Source organism: Schistocerca americana, chromosome X (genome assembly GCF_021461395.2).
Source record: "Schistocerca americana isolate TAMUIC-IGC-003095 chromosome X, iqSchAmer2.1, whole genome shotgun sequence".
Taxonomy (NCBI): domain Eukaryota; kingdom Metazoa; phylum Arthropoda; class Insecta; order Orthoptera; family Acrididae; genus Schistocerca; species Schistocerca americana.
The window spans coordinates 262,925,191-262,946,071 of NC_060130.1; the positions used below are offsets into that span (position 1 = coordinate 262,925,191).

Consider the following 20,881-nt stretch of genomic DNA (forward strand, 5'->3'; position numbering starts at 1 on the left):
TTTCTAACTCCACAGTGCTTCATTAGGCATGGTCCTGTTGGAGGTGGTACGTCGTTGCCTACATCCGACCTTTGAAATGACTTAAACAGCCAGTTATAACGGGACCTACAGTTTAACGTGGAAGGCGTAACTCGGAATTTTTTACATCGACAAACACTGCCAGAGGTGAAACAGTGACGGTTATCAATCCGAGGACTGAACAGGGCTTTCCTTATTGGTACTTAGAAGGGAAACTCCCCATCGCAGCCCCCTCAGGTCTATTGTAAGATGGCCCAGAGGATAGCCCGTCAAAAACTGAACACAGATCAAGCATGAAAACAGGAAGGATGTATACCGAACTGTGAAAAAAAAGCAAAATAGAAACTGAACGGTCCAAGCTCAACGAGTGCAACACCGATCGAGGTAGAACAGCCACGGCGTCGTGGCTAGGTGATCACGGTGATGGGCTGCAAAGCAGTGAAGCTGGGTTCAAAACTTGCCTGTGCATTTTTTAATTTCTTTTTTTCACAACACTATGAACTGTCTGTCTGGTGATTGAAATGTTTGTTCTCTTTATGCAGTCTTGGCAGTTGTCACACTATACATTGGTTGTAGGATACGAGTCATGTGGTAAGAACACATTACTGTCGTAAGTAAATGTGATGAATAGTTAGAGCAGGCAGAATACCACATAGTCGTCTCACAGAAATGAAAATAACAAGTAAATGCATGTGACTATGTTACAATAAAGGAATTCGACAGTCAAAGCTTCCAAAACGGAACGAATTTTCAAAAACGTTAAAAATATATGTTTTGACAGAGTACAGCGAAACACTGTGGTTGTGGAACCGTTACATTCATGCGTTGAAGTTTGTCTGACAGACTACTATGTTTTCATCGTTTTCTTGGGAATGATCCTATTCACATTCATATCATCATTTTCTTTGGGCCTTTGTCCTGCTCCTACGTGGGGTCAGCCTTGTTACTACGGATTTGACGATGTTAGTGTCAGAGTGTGGCCGGATGCCCTTTCTGTCACCACCCGGAAACCCCGCAGGAGGGAATTTGTGTACCCCAGCTGTCTGCGTCAAGTGTAAGCCATAAAATAGTGCGACCGCTTTCAAATGTCTGCGAGTCGTGTAACTGAGGCGGAAGGTGGGGAGCACCACGGTATTCACCTAGTGGGATGTGAAAAACCGCCTAAAAACCACATCCAGGCTGGCTGGGATACCGGCCCTCGTCGTTAATCCGCCGGGCGGGTTAGATCCGGGGCCGGCGCGCCTACCCGAGTCCAGGAAGCAGCGCATTAGCGCTCTCAGCTACCCTGGTGGGTGCCCATACACATTCATATAAACACCTAAAACAGAAAAGGAGGCATATCTCACTCACCAGGCGTACAAATTGGGTGCATAGGTGAGAGTTCCCTATCATATGACACCTGTACTGTCACTAATGTCGTGTATGACACATCAGACATGTTTTTCGGTGGAGGATTTGGGTGACTTGTCGCCTTGTCATCAAACGTTTGAGGGTTCCCATTCGATAGCTAATAGAGTAGTTGCTCAGAATGAACTTTGATTATAGGTCCCTCCCTTACATCTTGCTGTTGCAAACGGACGTAACAGCATGACACAGCCACAAATTTGAATATAGCGAAAAAAAGGAAAAAGAAAAAAATTGGCACGAGAGAGCTTTGAACACGGCTTGTGCACTTTGGAGTCCAAGACCGTGACCACTTAGCCACGACTCCGTAGCTCTTACACATTGCTCATGTTGCACTTCTTGTGCTTGGACCGTTCATTGTTTCTATTTTGCTTTTTTTTTTTTTTCATAGTTCAGTACACCTACTTCCTGTTTTCATGCTTAATCTCTGTTCAGTTTTTGACGGGCAGTCTACTGGGTCCTCGTACCACTAAATCTTAGGGGTGTACGATGTGGAATTTCCCTTGTTAGATCCGGTCTGTTCCCTGGTACGGCACTTGGAACATTCTGCATACATTAGTTTCGAATTTGCCTCATTTATTTCAGTGATGAGGTGTCAAAGTAAATAATTCTATGGTATCAGAATACCCCCTCAAGTCTTTAGATACAAATAAGTGATGTACAAAAACAGGTGATTGTTTTTTGATTCTCCTGACAGATGTGAGATTTGGCACTTGAAACGCTCACATTTTAAATCTTCGTTTGTCTTTCGCAGGCAAGTGCTCTACCGACTGAAATATCCAGGCCCGACCGAGAACCACCCTCACAGCTTTACTTCCCGGAACAGCACGCCATTTTAATACGTCAGGAAGTTTCAAATCATGAAAATTAATTCTCCAAGGGATATGTTATTTCTCTCTACGAGAAATGATCACCTCGCTGGGCTGTATGGATTATTTAGCATGTAATGGACTGCAGGTAGCGAAAGGTTATCTACAGCTTTAACAGAAACCAAACTGCAGTTACTATGCAAAGGATACGTAAGGGAAGCAGTTAAGGAGAAGGGGGGGGGGGGGGGGAGGCGGAATTATTGTCATTTATCGCCAATGTTATTCACTCTGTGCATTTAGTTAGCAGTAAATGAAATCCAAGAGAAATCTGGAATAGATTTCGGGGAAAAGAAATGAAATGATATGTACGTATGGCATTTTTGGCTAGGAGTCCCATCTGGGATTGTCGGCCGCCCAGTGTAAGTCTTTACTTGACGTTAGTTCGGTGAGTTGCGCCTTGGTGGTGATGTAATCACACTCACACTCACATACACACACACACACACACACACACACACACACACACACACACACACACACACACGAGCGGAGAAAATCCCTGACCTGGACGGGAATCGAACCCTGAATCCCGCGATCATGGATCAGCGACGCTAACCTCAAGATTACGAGCTGTTGACAGGAAGAAGAAATAAATAGTGAATGCTTTCACGACCGGATGTCATAGTTGCTGATGAGTCTTCCGGGCTGTAATTCCGTGATCGAAGAAACATTTCGGTTCCAGAAGTTTCTTCGAAGAGCTGCGCTGCACGTCTTCGGAGGTGCTCTTGGCAACACTGAGTCTCGCCGACTGCATGTCTATGAAGCAGGAAATGAAGACGTCTAACAGTGATACGAATGAAGATGTCCCCGCTTACAAGGTATCGTCGACGGAGTGTGATGAAACGGCAAGACTTCCTGTCGCCAGGATCACCTCTGAAGATGTCCAGCGCAGCTCTGGACAAAACTTCAGGAACCTAAAAATTTCTTCGACCACGGACATACGGCAACTAAGAAAAGCACTAATCAGCCAAAACACAATGACCACTGCCTACCGCGAGGTGGGGCCTGCGTAGTGACGGTGTGGGCACGTGACGCGCTATGAAAAGTATGTAAGCGCAATAGAGACGGATGGGGATCACCACGCGAATATATGGGCTGCAAATGGGGAAAACCACTGAGATAAGCGACTTTGTCGAAGGACACATTATTATTATTATTATTATTATTATGCAAAGCCTGTGAACAAGTATCTCGCAAACGGCGGAGTTGGTCGAATGCTAACGCGCTACTGGCTTGTCTGCTTTGTAAAGTAGGATAGATGGTATTCTGCGGCATCTCTTCCGAAAGAACGCTATGGTGGAGCACGCCGTTCATCGTACGTTGTTGAACATGAAACCCCGCAGAAGATCATCCCTACGTGTTCACATGTTGACACAACGACCTCGTCAGTTACGATTACAATGGGCACGGGACTATCAGGATTCGACCGTCGATCAATGTAAACGTGTCGGCTCTTCGGGTGAATTACATTTTTGCTACAGTAGGTCGATGATAGTCTCCGTAAACGCCGTCATCGAGGCGAACGGCGGCTCGAAACACGCAGCGCGCCACGGACGCAGGCTGGTGGGAGCAGTAATATGCTATGGGAGATATTCTCTTGCTCTTCTATGGGACCTGTGATAGTAATAGCAGACATGCTGGCAGCTGCGAACCACCTGCATCTCTTCTCGCTTGATGTCTTCCCCGACGGCGATGTCATCTTTCAGCAGTATAATTGTCCGTGTCTCGGAGCCAGAGCCGTGATACAGTGGTTCGAGGAGTTCTACAGTGAACTTACGTTGATGTCTCGGCGACCAAATTTGTCTGATATAAATCCTATGCAACGCATTTGGGTCGTTATCGGGTGCCATCACCGCGTACGCAAATCAACGGTCCGTTATTTACACGAATTACGTGACCTGTACGTAGACGTATAATGCCACATACCTCCACAAGCCTACCAACAAACTGTCGGATCCGTGATACGCAGAATCAGTGATGCATTTCGCTCCAAAGACGAACAAACAAGGTATTAAGCAGCTCGTCATATTGTTTTGGCTCGTCAATATAAATAATACGAAGTTTGTCGATGACATTGCAATCCTGTCAAACAGGGCAAAGGACTTGCGAGATCAGTTGAATGGAATGGGTTCTATCTTAAAAAAAGAGGTTACAAGATAAACATCAGCAGAAATAAAACAAGGGCAGTAAAATGTAAGCAAATTAACTCATGTTATGCCCAAGGAATTTAGTTAGGAAACGAGAAAACGTAAGCAGTAAACGAGTTTCACTGTTTGTGGAGTAATGTGACTGACGATGGCCAAAGTAGAAAAGATATCAAAGGCAGACTGGCTACAGGAAGATGATAATTTCTGAAAGAGAGAAATATTTAATATCTAACACAAATGTATTAGAAACTATTTTTTGAGATAATTTGAAGTTGGCAACATTTTACGGAAGCGAAACGTGTACGATAAACAGCACATGAAGAAGGGAATAAAAGCTTCTGAAATGGGAAGCTGGCGAAGAATGCTAATGGGTAGTTCGGGTAACTAATCAAGAGGTACCAAATCTAATTTGGGAGGAAAGAAATTTATGGCGTAATTTGACTAAGAGAAGAGATCGGTTGACGGGATACATCCCGAGACTTCAAGGAACCATGCCGCGCGGCGTAGCTGTGCGGTCTTCGGCGCCTTGCCACGGTTAGCGCGGCTCCCTCCGTCGGAAGTTCGAGTCCTCCCTCGGGCGTGTGGCGTGTGGCGTGTGGCACCAAACAAATTGAAGCAATCATCAAGTTGGTAATGGAGGGGAGTATGCAGTGCGAGACTAAGGCCTGGGTACAGCAAACAGTTTGAAATTGGTGTACGTTGCATTAGTTACTCAGAGACGAAGAGGCTTGCACAGCACTGACTAACGTGGAGGGCTCTAGCTACAGAGTAATGATAACAAAAACAGCCAGCAGTTCATATGAGCAGAGACGAAACCCAGAGAGAGACATTTACGGGCTGTATTGCGGGTAATCAAACATTTCCAATTGAAAACGATGCAGGAGCATCTTTATTGCCCCTTCAGAATGCAGCTGAGAATTGCCTTTAAGAAGAAAATACACGACAGTTATCTAATGTCGGCTGCACAGCTTCAGGCTTTGGTTACATAAGAGCGGAGAAGTTACGCATCTCAACTAATTTTTATTATTTATAAAATGCAATTTATATTCTGTAAGGATATAAAATACACAATGGGCTAACAGTGAATGATGTGCGGTTCTAATTATGCGGAAAACAAACAACCAAAAAAATAAAAAGTCGTCGGCTCCCAGTTCCTGTCGTAATATTGAATTTGTTTTTTTCCCTCCGAATGCTACCAGTAATCTCACCATTTACTACGTCATTTACATGCTGTAGCAAAACTACCGAATCGTAGTTTTAGTAGAGCGCAACTCTACTCACAACTATTGTGAAACACTGAAACAATTAAAGTTTTACTGAAAAGTCGTAGTAGTGACCATTGTACTTAAGAACGAACAGCGTTTATGTCACGCACATTCAGAAAGTGGAAGCCTCGTGTTTACTTTGACGTTCATATTAGCTTTATGTAATTGTCAGCTGCTATCTAAACCATTTCCTCCTGTGTGAATAGAACTTTTAAGAGCGTGTGTAGATGGCCCTCTGGGAGCTGTGCGTGGCTTTCTTTACCTGCTAAAAACTGGTACCGCGTCTGTTCGTAATACTGCGAGCAACTTATTTTTGTTCTTCGCTGTGGCTTTTATTCGCCCTGAAAAATGGGTACAGCGAGATAAATACCTTCTGACTTTAACATTGCTATCTTATGCAAACAGTCGAAAACAGATGGAAGTTCATTTGGTAATGGCGAAAAATTTTGCTTTCGTTCAGGGAAGTGTATATCAAAATGGACGATTATTAATGCATATGATGTGTTAGGTTTCTGTTTAATAATCAAGGCCAAAAAATTTATTTCAATCTGCATTTTCCTCGGATCTGTAGAGCACGGCGACATGAAAGGTGACAGAACAAGAGGCGGTTGTTCGATATAGCGGCAGTGTATTGCTAAAGATGCGAAACACACACACGTTATTAAATTTTTAAAACTATGTACGTTGAGAGGAGACATAAAATTTTCCCCAGACTTGCATATCTGACAAAACAGGCAGACGATATGTGTGTCAGTTCCTTTCTACAAAATACAAGTTTTCTCTCTCTCATGTCTATTTGTACAGCTTCAAAGAAATTTTATGAAATATGTAAATATGACTCGAAAATTTTTTCGCATACGTCTGGTGATGTGAATATCATTATTCCAGTTAACACTTGTTTGAAATCCAAATCTAAACAATTTTTTTTCTGGACATGCAAGATTTAGCTACTATTTTGGATCTTGCAGCTATACTAACGTTATATATATCATTTGTGTGTATGACAGCTACCACAGGTCATGCATATACAAAGTGTTCCCTACCTCTGCCCACACTGTATCAGAGTATTCACTTTGCAAAAGAGACTGAATTTCAAAAATGACACGCAAATGGTGGCACACAAAAATAAGTAGCTTTCAACCGAAGAAAGAAGAACATAGAAAAGTCCCTAGGATCAAGATCGGCATATGTCTGACCGAGAAAGACAGCGGTCATTTCCTTGACCGAACGAGTTGGCACACTGGACTCGCACTCGGGAGGACGTCGTTTCAAATCCGCGTCCGATCATTCTGATTTAGGTTTTCCTTGATTTCGCTAAATCGTTTCAGGCAAATGATGGGATGGTTCCTTTACAAGGACACGGCTGACTTCACCATCCTTTCCTAATCCGATGACCTCGCTGTTTGGCCCCCTTCCCCGAATCAACCAACTAGCCACCATTTTTTGTAATTAAACATGAGGTCTTAACCACATTTATCACGTTTCACGGCCAGTTTCGAATGTTAATCGCTTGTAGGTTCCTTTTCATGTTTGTCATATACAGGGTGTATAATAATTAATGGCGTAAATGCAAACAGTTGAAAGTACACGATACTAGAAGCAAAAAAGTCTCAGTAAACATAGGGGCGAAAATGCATACCTTAAGAGCTACGAGCAATTTTTCTTCTTCGATTCTGCGAAGAGAATCTCATCTACTGCAAGCTCTTTGCTTTTTCCATGTTTTGGGAAGTGATAATATGGATCAAAACAAGAAAAAATGTCCAGTAAACATGTGCTCTAAAATGCATTCCTTAAACGTTATGAGCACTTGTTCATCTTTGGTACTTTGGAATGCAACTCTTCTAGTGGACAACTGATCATGGCTCTAAGGGTATGCATTTTAGAGCACATGTTTAATGGACTTTTTTCCTTGTTTAGTCCATATTATCACTTCCCAAAATATGGAAAGCAAAGAGCTTGCAGTAGAAGAGATTCTCTTCACAGTATCGAAGACGAAAACTTGTTCGTAGCTCTTAAGGTAGCATTTTCGACCCTATGTTTACTGGGACTTTTTTGTTTCTTGTATCGTGTAATTTCAACTGTACGCGTCTGGGGCATTAATTATGATACACCCTGTATATACTGAGTCATTCCGCAGCTGCAAACTGTCGACGTCATACATTCATACAGCTGCGTTGATAAGTCAAAGATGTAACTGAAAGTGAAATAGATCTGAAAATGACTTTTTGCCTGCCGATGCCAGTCATAAAAGTCATCACTATGATCATAACTATCAATAAGCTTCAGCTACATCCGGCCTCTTCAATTTAATTTTATAAAGTCAAGGTATGGTAGCAGAAACTGTGGACACAGTGCCACTTCTTTAAATGCAGTTGTTACTATTTGAAAAACAAAAATTCATAGAAATATTGTCCAGAGATTACCTGCAGCTATTCTGGCGCTTCGAACTATAAACAATATTACTGTTATTTCAATAAAGAGATTGCTTAAAATTTTCAGGCATAGTTGTGACAACATCTCATTCGCAATCTAAGTCAGAAACAGTTCGTTATCACTTGATACAGTCGTAGTATAATTTGATAATTAGTGAACAGTATGAGGAATATCGAAACATAAATTTCAAATTTATTGTGAGAGTATTGCCCCAAAGCCGGTCGGTGTGGCGGTGTGGTTCTAGACGCTTCAGTCTGGAACCGAGTGACCGCTACGGTCTCAGGTTCGAATCCTGCCTCGGGCATGGATGTGTGTGATGTCCATAGGTTAGTTAGGTTTACGTAGTTCTAAGTTCTAGGAGACTGATGACCACAGATGTAAAGTCCCATAGTGCTTAGAGCCATTTATTTCCCCCAAAATAACGAAGCAAAAAGTTGGGCCAAAATATGTATTGCCTATTTTTCCACCAAATCCGCTCTTTAGAAACCATTCTAAAATTCTGGAAACCGAATGTTTTGCAGCCTCCGCTTCATTACGAGGGCAAGGTAAAAATTTCTCCGCCTGGCACAGAGGAGATGATGCTGATGCTACAAATTACGTTCTTGGTGTGCTGATACGTATTTAGGAATCTTTCAAGTCAAGTGTGAATTTAGTCAGCAGAATTGTTTTAAAATAGTCGTGCAAGTTTTGTTCCAGTGGATACTTTGGAGCAGATTTCGGCCAAAAAATCAATCATTGCGTTGAAGGATTTATCGAGAACAGAAATACGGTGCGTCCCTAGAGTCATGGTGTAGAAATGAACCGTTGCTGTAGCTAACAGAAACAAAACGAAAGTTTGAAATTTGCCCTACATTGGACAGTACTGCAAAAAGTTTCTGTACAATGCTGTTCAATGGTTGTTGTTGTTGTTGTTGTGGTCTTCAGTCCTGAGACTGGTTTGATGCAGCTCTCCATGCTACTCTATCCTATGCAAGCTTCTTCATCTCCCAGTACCTACTGCAACCTACATCCTTCTGAATCTGCTTAGTGTATTGATCTCTTGGTCTCCCTCTACGATGGTATGCGTGCGAAAATGGTGCATCACAATGAATAGTTTGACAACAGCATATCAGGCCACGTCAGTCGATATGTGGGCGGTACAGAGGAACGTTCATTATGTTCTGTGGCTTGGTAAATTCGAATCCGTAACCAATGTTCAACGTGAATGTTGTCGCGTGTACAACGAAGAGCCACCACATTGAAGTAACATTAATGGTTGGGATAAGCAGTTAAAGGATACCGTCTGTTTGTTGGACAATCCCGTATGGTAGGCCTCCAGTAAGTGACGACTCTGCAAGAGCTATGTGGGATAACTACATAAGGAGCCCCAAAAAATCAGTGCGTGCCTGTGCTCGAGAATTAGACCTAAAAAATACTACACCTGCACGCTATCGAATCGACTGATAGACCCAAACGATTCGAGGTTGTTACAGATATGCTTAACGAGATCGACTGCGATGATCCTTTTATGAAGAAGATTCTGCTTAGGATATGAGGCTACATTTAATGTTTGTCGTTCTGTTCATCGCTATAACATCAGAATATGGGCTTCTGAAAATCCTAGTGTCTACACTGAGTACGAACGTAAGACCCCTAAGGTGAACTTGTGGTGTGTCCTGATGCGTGATAGAATTATATGTCCATTTTTATTTGCGGAGCAGACTGTGACGTCAGACAACTATCTTGCATTTGTAATTGCTTAGACTGCCACAGTTCCCAGAAGGTGTCATCTTTCAATAATACAGCGCTCCTCCACACTACACCACCACTGTTCGTGAGTTCCTAGATACAAAATTTCCCCAGCGGAGGATAGAAAGGGGTGGTTTGAAGTCATGGCCACCACGATCCCTGGACCTAACACCGTAAAACTTTTACTTTTGGGGTTATTTGCACCAACGTGTGTGAAGTGAACATATCAATGACATTAATCATTTAAAACAGAATCGCAGACGCTGTTCACTCTTTTGCACCAGACGTTCTTGCACGTGAGTGGGAAGAACTAGAATATCGAAACTTCCTGGCAGATTAACACTGTGTGCCGGACCGAGACTCGAACTCGGGACCTTTGCCTTTAGCGGGCAAGTGCTCTACCGACTGAGCTATCCAAGCACGACTCACGACCCGTCCTCACACCTTTAATTCCGCCAGTATCTCGTCTCCTACATTCCAAACTTCACAGAAGTTCTCCTGCGAAACTTGCAGAAGGTAGGAGACGAGTTACTGGCGGAATTAAAGCTGTGAGGACGGGTCGTGAGTCATGCTTGGGCAGCTCAGTCGGTAGAGCACTTGCCCGCGAAAGGTAAAGGTCCCAAGTTCGACTCCAGGAACCGGCACACAGTGTTAATCCGCCAGGAAGTTCCGTATCAGCGCACACTCCACTGTAGAGTGAAAATTTCATTCTGGAAACTAGAATATCGTTTAGATGTGTGCAGGGCAACAAATGGAAGCCACATCGAACTGTGCTGAACAGCTATGCATACTTCGACTGTTTCTCTTTCATTTCGATCTTGTTTCATTCCTTTCCTGGGGTCGATTAACACTACACTAAGTCTTCACAGTCACACAGTACACCAAAACGTGGCGTAGGCTTCTAGGGCATGGGTCCTCCATTAAAATAGCTACGAAATCAAACGTGGCCGCAATTGTCTTTATGAGGATCCAAATGAGGGGGGGAGGGCGGGTTCTAAAAAAAGCAATGTATGTTGGAAATATCAAGAAAGTGCACCAATCCGGTCTCAACAATTAAAAGTATTTGGAATAGCTGCGGTACAGGAACTATGATAAAGCTTTGTGCAACATGAATGCCGCGTTAGTGGTATGTTGACCAAAAAACGAATTTATGAGCCATGTTCGGACTTTTTTTTAACGAAATCAAACTGATTTAACACGTTTCACAACCCTTGGGCAAATTTTTAAGCTTATTCATGTTGTAACGCATAGTCTACGCATATGTGGCAGTTATAAAATGCAGTAAATGATGTAAATGATGTACCCCCTCTGCGAGAGTGTCGATATTAATAGTTTTCAATTCTGTAGTTATTAATCCCCCATCTTTAGATAATTTAACGTGGATCAGTGCTTAATTTCTTAAATTTTAGGATCCGGAGCCCACATCTCCTCATCCACACAACTTCCCCCTCCCCATCCAACCTCCATAAAAATCACAAGTTACGATCTTTGAAAACTTACACGACACAATGAAATTTTTTTTAACAAAACATTGTTCTGAAATTCAGGTTATTGAAACATACTTTAGAGCTCTGAGTTTGGTGTCAGTTGTAAACAAAAGACACTCACCCAGAAAAAACCGATTTTATCACCTGGAATTGAACCAAGAGCCACCAAGTTTGTAGCCAACGACGCTAAACACTAGGAAAGGAAGGAATATAATCTGAAGTAGATTAGGTAACTAGGTAACAGCGTGCAAAAATGTGGTACGCGTGTGTACATCTGCGTTTGCAGATAACACAATGTGGAGCTTCAATCAAGTCACTACTAAGATGGCCACACACGTAAATGTATGCTTGACAGGCACCCATGCGCAAGCGTTTTACACAAGGATGCCTGCGCGTGAGTGCGATAAATTTGCGCCAGTATCAGGACTGTATACTCTGCTTTGTCGATTTTCTATTATGTAAGCTTGTGCAAGTATGCAAGTGTGTGCACCAAGAATAGGGAGGCTTGTTCAAGCACGCGTCAGTAGTAGATTAGTTTTCTTAGCTGTCATGTCGAACGATGTGACACATATCAACATCGAATTTCTTGAAGATTTTATTCGTGGTTATGAAAATTAGCCTTTCCTGTGGAACATCAAATAGAAGACGCGTTATGACAAAGAGAAAAGAGATGCTGCGTATAATCTTCCTGTTAAATATAAAGCAGTTTATCCTGCAGTAGAGAAAGATGTAGTAATTGAGAGGATAAATTGCCAGAGATCAAATTATCGTAGGGAAAGAATATAACGTGGAAAGCAATTATAAATTACGGACTGCTGCGTGTCAGGTGTACAAATCAATGCAGTGGTATCTTCATTTGTTTTGCTTTCTGTGTGAGCAAGAGGTGCCTAGAAGGCCTGCAACTAATTTAGAACAATGAGAAGTAAGTGAGGTAGGTTTTGAAGAATATTTGGGGTTCGTTACAACAACACTATTATAGTTAAAGGATATTTGGCTTTATTTGTTTGTATAAAACTTTCGTACGCAGTTTCATTTTACTTATTCTGATTTTATTTTGTTAATGCACGATGTTTTGTCGCCCAGGAACTTGTCACTATTTATAAAGCAGTTCATGAATTTTTCAACATATTTATCAACAGGGTAGGAGACGAGGTACCGGCAGAAGTAAAGCTGTGAGAGCGGGGCGTGACTCGTGCTTGGGTAGCTCAGATGGTAGAGCACTTGCCCGCGAAAGGCAAAGGTCCCGAGTGCGAGTTTCGGTCCAGCACACAGTATTAATCTGCCAGGAAGTTACAACAAGTGGAATCTTTCCAGAGGTAAAGTTCCGTAATAGTAACATATCGATTTAGCTGGTGATCTCAATGCCGGCCCTGGGGGGGGGGGGGGGGGGGGGGGGGGGGAGAGAGGAGGGAGGCGAACCCACGGTGGGAGTTTTCTTTTTTTTTTGGGGGGGGGGGGGGTCTACGGTAATGTGAAAGCATATGACAAAGGAAGCGCTGGAGTTTGTTACCTTCGTTGCGCCTTTCAAAGCAGCGAAGACTGCTACAAGCAATGATGGCAACTCTATTTCTACTCGACGTCTACATAAATCTTAAAATATACCTACACCAGCTCGAAAGCCCCCTCCCGAGATGAGAAAAACTTTGTGATGAAGATAAATGTCAACATGTCATGGCGTGAAAATTCCTTAAATACCTATACGAATACAGCTGAGAAAAATACTTCAAAATAATTATAGAAAGAATAGTAAATTATGCACTACCCGTCGCATAACATAGTCTTTTTAACCCAGACGTTGCTATTAAGAGTGTTTACACGCTGAAAGAAATATGGCATTTTTCCCCATCACTCCCTCTCCTTGACTTGCCATTAATACCACTTACATTACACTATTTCTTGCCACAATCCAGTCAATTATTATTTTCATCTACGTCTGTAACTTCTTTGAAGTATTCCCTCATTCCCTATTTTCTCAATGTTGCAGCCACAAGTAATAGCGATTAATATTAAAGTTATTACAGAAAACCTGTCAGACCTTATTTTCGACTGAAGCAATTAAAATGCATTGCACGAACTGTTTATCCAGTTACGCCGTGTTTCATACTGTTTGCGTTGCAATAACTTTAGAATGCAATTGTTACTTCCCTCTCCAATAAATGAAAGTGCTTTCAAAACTTCTCGATATTCGACCGCAGCTGTTTTTCCTGTATGTACTGCGGACACACTGACTAAGCACTGGCGATTTTCACTCTTCTTTTTCAACAAATCAAGCAATTAAATTCAAGTCGCTCGCTGTCCTATGACCTTCCACTTTGTACAGTAGAAGCGGCGACGATACCGTCGACAGTGTAATACTCAGGTATGCTGTTTGTTACATGTCTTGCGCCGCACGCTGTCCGCTGCTCAGGAAACGACGAGAAGTGAAAAATGGTTCAAATGGCTCTGAGCACTATGGGACTTAACTTCTAAGGTCATCAGTCCCCTAGAACTTAGAACTACTTAAACCTAACTAACCTAAGGACATCACACACATGCATGCCCGAGGCAGGATTCTAACCTGCGACCGTAGCAGCAGCGCGGTTTCGGACTGAAGCGCCTAGAACCGCTCTGCCACGGCGGCCAGCCCGACGAAAGTGAACACGCCTTAGTTACAGACGCTGCTTGTGAAATAACTTCCTTTGGTTGTACAACTAATTTTGCAGTTAGGATGCCTATATCTCAATGTATTACGTAGTAAACATTTCACTTCCGTTTCTCTGACCATTGCTCCACACCAGTCTCTGGTATTAAAGAAGTATTCATGTCAAAGCTGCGAATGAGGAAGTGCGATATGTGAAAATAAGACATCATGGATGAAGGGTCTAGTGTAGCAGGGGATACAACCCGTCGGCTTTGGACAATGACGTCACAAGTCGCCAGATAGCAGTTTACCATTTTCGCTTTTGCTGTTATGTTTCAGTTTCGTTTTTTTACTGATTGCTTAATAAAGTGGATCTGTTTATTCTATCTCGTGAGATTTTTTTTTTAAAAAGCCAAAAAACACTTATCAGCCACTGAAGGGAGCTACAACACTAAGAAGAATCGCTTCTCGATTGGCGACTTGTGACGTCAATGTCCAAAGCCGACGGGTTGTATCCCCTGCTACACTAGTCCCTGGATGAATGCAATTGTAAAATTGGTTAATGATGTCTGAAAATGCAAGGGAGAGGGCGGCGCTTGAAATTTTCGCACCGGCGGTAAAAGTAGCTGGGGCCGGCTGTGGATCCTATGTCAACATGAATTATGCCATATCATGTGATATCACAATATACAGAATCACAAGGATCATACGGTTCTAGGCGCTACAGTCTGGAACCGAGCGACCGCTACGGTCGCAGGTTCGAATCCTGCCTCGGGCATGGATGTGTGTGATGTCCTTAGGTTAGTTAGGTTTAATTAGTTCTAAGTTCTAGGCGACTGATGACCTCAGAAGTTAAGTCGCATAGTGCTCAGAACCATTTGAACAAGGATCATACGTTCGCCGGCCGCTGTGGAAGAGCTGTTTGAGGCGCTTCACTCCGGAAACGCGCTGGTGCTACGGTCGCAGGTTCGAATCCTGCCTCGGGCATGGATGTGTGTGCTGTCCTTATGTTAGTAAGGTTTAAGTAGTTCTAAGTCTAGGGGACTGTTGACCGCAGATGTTAAGTCCCAGTGTGCTTAGAGCCATTTGAACCATTTGATCATACCTTCGACCCATATCGGTCATTAAATAAGTATGTAAAGCAACAGTTACTTTTATTACTTTATCAATAGCACCTACTTCCAAATTTATAGCGGGGTGAAAAATTCTAAAGCGTGCTGCGAAATCCCTGAGAGATTTTCTGTTCCAAAGACCACCATCACCATCCAATATTCTGCCATTTGTGCGACAGAACATCAGATCGAACACGAAAAAATGTATAATTTAAGTCTGCTGTGACATGTAGAACCAGTCTCAGAGTATGTTGTTTGTTGTTGTTGTTGTTGTTGTGGTCTTCAGTCCTGAGACTGGTTTGATGCAGCTCTCCATGCTACTCTATCCTGTGCAAGCTTCTTCATCTCCCAGTACCTACTGCAGCCTACATCCTTCTGAATCTGCTTAGTGCATTCATCTCTTGGTCTCCCTCTAAGATTTTTACCCTCCACGCTGCCCTCCAATACTAAATTGGTGATTCCTCGATGTCTCAGAACATGTTCTACCAACCGATCCCTTCTTCTAGTCAAGTTGTGCCTCAAGCTCCTCTTCTCCCCAATTCTATTCAGTACCTCCTCATTAGTTATGTGATCTACCCATCTAATGTTTGTACTGAAAATCAAATGAGCCGTCTGTAGCTGCAGAAACTCTTCTCTGCTTGTTTTCCACCAATGAAACCAGCACAGTGCGGAAAATTCCATCTCTTTGTAAAATAATTCGCTAACTTGCACCAGTCATGCGAGCACATCAGCTAACAAGGGGAGGCCATGCGTTAGATCATGGATTTACTTAAGACTTTGTATACTTTTAATAGACGATTAGGACAAAATAATGTGCAAGCAGTATGGCGTACTACTTAGGCGATTTCAAGAAAATCGCAAGAGAAGTACCGAGGCATTGTGACCCTAAGCACACTATGACGGCGGTTATGTGGTAAGCGTTCAAATACCTGAACCGGTTGATCGCTGAATCGAGTCCCGCTAACGGTTTTTTAAATTTACATTTTTCTCCAACACTAGTCATATTATTTCGTACATATTACATTTGAAAGGTACTATGATGAAAAGACACACATATCTGCTTGAACTTTTATTGAATTTTCAATGTTATTTCGCTGTTGACTACTTTTTATTATCATAACAAGTATTATGCTACTTTTATTCCTATTGGCAAGTTAAAAACTTTATCAAGCGCCTTAAAACCTGTTGATAGTTGATTGACAACGAACGAAAAATTGTTTCTCGTGAAGATGCTATTACAATAGATTCAGTCGTACATCGCCAGTTTCCGGCACCTATATTTACGAAAATGTTGCCTTACTCATGGTTTGCATCCAAATTATCGGAAGAAAGAAGTTTTACAAAGTGTCAATGAGCTTTGTTTCTCCTTGGAAGCTCTGAAGATTTCTTGTGTGTGCGGGGTAATTACATTCCATTCGATGCAGTAGATGCCGTTTTAATTTGTTTCTCGGGTTTGTATGAAAAATATTGTGCTGCACCTTGTAATGTCGAAAGCACATCCGCCGATTAATCGTACATTATCTTCACGGTCTGGCATATTGTAACGCGTTGTATTATTGAATAAAGTCACGATGTGTGACTTTGGCTTTCCAAGCCTCTCTCTCCTCCTTGAAACCTGTGTCTGCGGATCGAAATGTTCAGCTGTAAAGCAGTCCTCACTACCTTTCCTGATTGCAGGTACAAAGGAGTTCGGAAATCGCGACAGGCATACGTTTTCAGGAAAACATTATGGGTTGGGTCATTTACTTGTCGATAATTATAAATATAATTTTTGTTGTGGTAAGAAAAGTTAGGAAATAACCAAATAACGTTGGAAAATCAATTAAAGTTCCCGCAGATACACGTGTCTACATCACGTTTTCTTTCAGTTGCGCTGTGTACGAAATAATGTGACTAGTATTGAAATAAACATAAATAAAAAAAACCACGAGCAGGACTCGATCCAGCGACCCCAGTAACGGAGCTTGAACGCTGAGCACATGACAGCTGCCATCTCGTGTTCAGGGACGCAACGCACCGGTAGGTACATCACTGACGCGTGAAATTTCTCTTGCGCTTTTCTCGAAGTCGCGTAAGTAGCACGCGTTGCTACTTGCAAATTAAGTTGCCCTGATGGACTTCTAAAAGTATACAAAGTTTGAAGTAAACTCCATATCCGAATGTCGTGGCCTGCCCAGGTGAGTTAGACGCATTTCACATACGAACTGATGTTTGTGCAAGCATGTTTGAGCCCTGTGAAGGCGAGAGGGATTTGTACACGCTTGTGCAAGGCGTCTGATTATGAATACTCGTTAATCATGCAGTTATGTACACCTGTAGAAACTTTCAGTCACTTAAGACTATGATTCATTTTGATTACTTCAAGCGAATATCCGAGTGCGTGTTGAGTAACATAGGTACTCACAATAGACACGAGTTTCAACGAACTGTAGGATTGCTTCTCCGTGCGCCCAAGGGAGATGGAGAGCGCGAACACAACTGCGATAGTGGCGCCCAGACAAGTCAGCCCCACCACACGTAGCGTCCTGCGCTGACACGGCAGCCGACCTCCAGGCATTTCCGACCTCGCTGCGCGTCAGCTGACAACCCACTGCCAGCGTCGGCTTCTCACAGCTGCCGGCAGCGCTCCGACGGCGGTTGCCCGAATCAGTAGGCTCGAGCGCTGTCTAGGTGCGACGCCGACTGTTCACAAACACACAACCAGAAGCCCGCATTCTTTCCTGGTGCGGGGATTCAGGGTTACGAGAGCAAGTTGAAAATTTCTTTATCTTGCTCACAGATGGCGCTCATACAAATGACGTTTTCGTTATGTTGCGCAATAACACAAATCTGCGAAATGCACTAGTTCATACGGCTTTTTAAATGTTGGCATGCGCGTGTAATAAGCTAGAATGCCGCGCTGTCAAAAAATTCGGCATTTTGAACGGTTTATCCACGTCGCCAGAAATTTACCTCAAGTTGACAAAGATTCATCCTATGTGCTTTTATTTTAAGGAATGAAGGATTGGTCCGCCTTTTTACACATACACAATTATTGTTTTGCTTTAATACCCACATAGTGGCATCCTAAGTGCGCTTTTTTCTTTTATTTTACATTGTGTGTGTCCAGTGGTTACCAACTGAAATCAGCCACAAGGCTAAATTAGTTAACCACTTCATCACTGCTGCATTTGGCTTGTCCTGAGCCGTGGCTGGCTCGTACTTGAGTGCCATACGTGTTTTTGTTGTCTTCTGTCGTTGGTCTGGTGTTTTCTCCTGCTCATTTGTGAATACTGGGTCTTATTAGGTTGCTGTGACTTGAACACAGTTTCACTGCAAAAATTTACGTTTCTATTTGTGCAGTGAAACGTGTATTCAAGTAACAGCAACATACAGGGTGTAAACGGTATAAGGCGCCAAAATTATACAGATGGTACATCTCGGTGTGCTTGACAAAAAGTCTAATGACATCTTCTTGTATCATGTACTTTATTTTTGTATTATTAAAACCTAATGTTCGTAGGATAGATAGTATACGCATTTCTGTTTCGTAGTCAACCGACAGTACAGGGCGTACCGAGCTTATTGCCTACAATGGCGGGGCGGTCAGAGAAAGGCAACGAGCCGACCAGAGGACTGAAATCATTAGACGTGTACAACGACGTGGTGTGATAATCAGCTGGTACCGAAAAAAGGAATGTAAACGGTTTTTGGGTTGTCAATAATGTGTAATACGCTTTACGTGAACTGAATACAACCAATCTGTTTCTCAACAAGTCGATAACGAAGGTCGTAGTAGTAATGACAAGCTAATATCAAACACAATGTATTTCCATTAGTACAAATTCAATCAACCACCAAGTAGATAGTTGTGCATTAATTACAATCAACTGTTTCACCTTTTTACGGCAATGCCATAACGAATACTAAATTCACATTATTTTCCTTCTGTACAACAACATCGTAACGAGAAGAAAACCCATTACTTCGTTTCCTCTTACACCAATACTACAATAAATGTTCGAAATGACCATCATTCGCTTCTACACATGCTTCATTACGGCGAACCCAGTTTCGTCGCACTCATTCACACACATGCACATTGGCCTTTATGGTATTGGCAGCATCTAAAATCTTCTGCGTCAATTCGGCCACATTATTTACTGGCTCAGCATAAACAAGTTCCTTCATATGGCCCCAAAAGTAAAAATCCAGTGGATTTAAATCTGGGCTGCGTGCTGCCCATCGACGTGGACCCGAACGCCCGATACATCGTCCTGGAAATCGACTATCCAAAAATCTGCATACTCTGTGACGAATGTGGGGTGGAGCACCATCGTGGAGGAACCACATGTTATGACGTATGCCTAACGGAATGTCTTCTAACAACGTTGGTAACAATGTTTCCTCTAGAAACGTTCGGTAATGGTTACCAGTCAAACGTGCAGGTAAAACATAGGGCCCAATAATGTAATTATCGAGCATACCCACCCACACATTTACGGAAAATCGTCGCTGAGAATGTGTTGCCACTACGTGGCGAGGATTGTGTACACTCCACGTGTGCATATTGTGGAAATTAGTTATTCAGTCGCGCGTGAAACACGCTTTATCTGTGACGAGTATTTTGTTGACAAAATCATGCTGCGCACTTTGTAACAAAAACCACTCTGAGAATTCACGTCGTGGAGGGAAATCTTGTTCTTCCAATGCTTGTACGCGTTGAATGTGGTAAGGCCGCAGACGCTCCTCTTGCAAAGTGCGATGAACGACAGTGTGCGATATACCCACGTGACGGGAGATGCTTCTAGTACTCTGAGAAGGATCCTCCTGGAAGCAGTCCAGAATTCTTTCCTCAGCTTCTAATGTACGATCGGCGCGTTGTGGGCCTCTGCCTTCTGCGCGGGGCAGTAAAGAGCCAGGATCTCTCAATCGAAGGAAATTAAATACGTACTCGTCAGTTGTATTCTGTCATGATGTAAAAAAAACGGAAAGCATATCAGAACAGAAGATACGTTTCGCACGCGGACGAAAATTTACAAAGGTGCAGACAACTACTGTACTTTATTAAGATGTAAATGCATAATAATCGCATACAAGTAGAGAATTACAATGACACAAACCATTGGTGCACAGCAGCAAATGTCTTTCGTGCAGGAAGTCGTCGTTGTGGGAAGCGTTCTCGATAAATTCGTACAGCCGCCCTCGCAACAACTTTTGCCTCGCCATAAATTAAATGCATATCGCATAGTTCAGCTATAGTAAATCTCCTTTCCATCCTAACAGTTAACAGAGTTGCAATAACATCTGCACAGGTTACTCGCCTACTGTCGTCGCTCTGTGTATTACAATGACGCAGCCACTCAGGCCGCAGTTGCCTATGTGTTTACGATTTACGCTCGCGATGTCGCTACGCGCACGGGCAATAGCAGGAACCGATTGCTTACGTACGTGCACGGCCAATGATCTACTTTTCCAAAACCATTATCCTGAGACGAACTGTTTCTTTCTGGGACAACCGTAGGAAATACGCAAACATGTTACTAGACTTTTTTGTCAAGTATTGCGAGATGCGCCATCTGTATAATTTTGGCGCCTTATACCTTTTACACCCTGTATAATAAGACTCAGTATTCACAAATGAGCAGGAGAAAACATCAGTCTAACAACACAAAAACAACAAAAACACGTATGGCACACAAATGCGAACCAGCCACAGCACAGAGCAAACCAAATACAGCAGTGATGACGTGTTGTAATTTAGCCTTGTCGCTGATTTCAGTTGGTAGCTGCAAGACATACACAGTGTAAAATATAAG

The 20,881-nt window shown here is 42.8% G+C and overlaps 1 protein-coding gene across 1 annotated transcript in view; it reads right to left on the minus strand.

The window, feature by feature from the left end:
* Window positions 1-17,681, minus strand: part of LOC124555434 (lysosomal acid phosphatase-like) — a 160,836-nt gene extending 143,155 nt beyond the window's left edge. The window contains exon 1 of the mRNA XM_047129344.1: window positions 17,488-17,681. Coding sequence (XP_046985300.1) covers window positions 17,488-17,640 — 153 coding nt within the window. The 5' untranslated portion in view covers window positions 17,641-17,681. The remainder of the gene's footprint in view (window positions 1-17,487) is intronic.
* Between the last annotated feature and the right edge of the window lie 3,200 nt (window positions 17,682-20,881).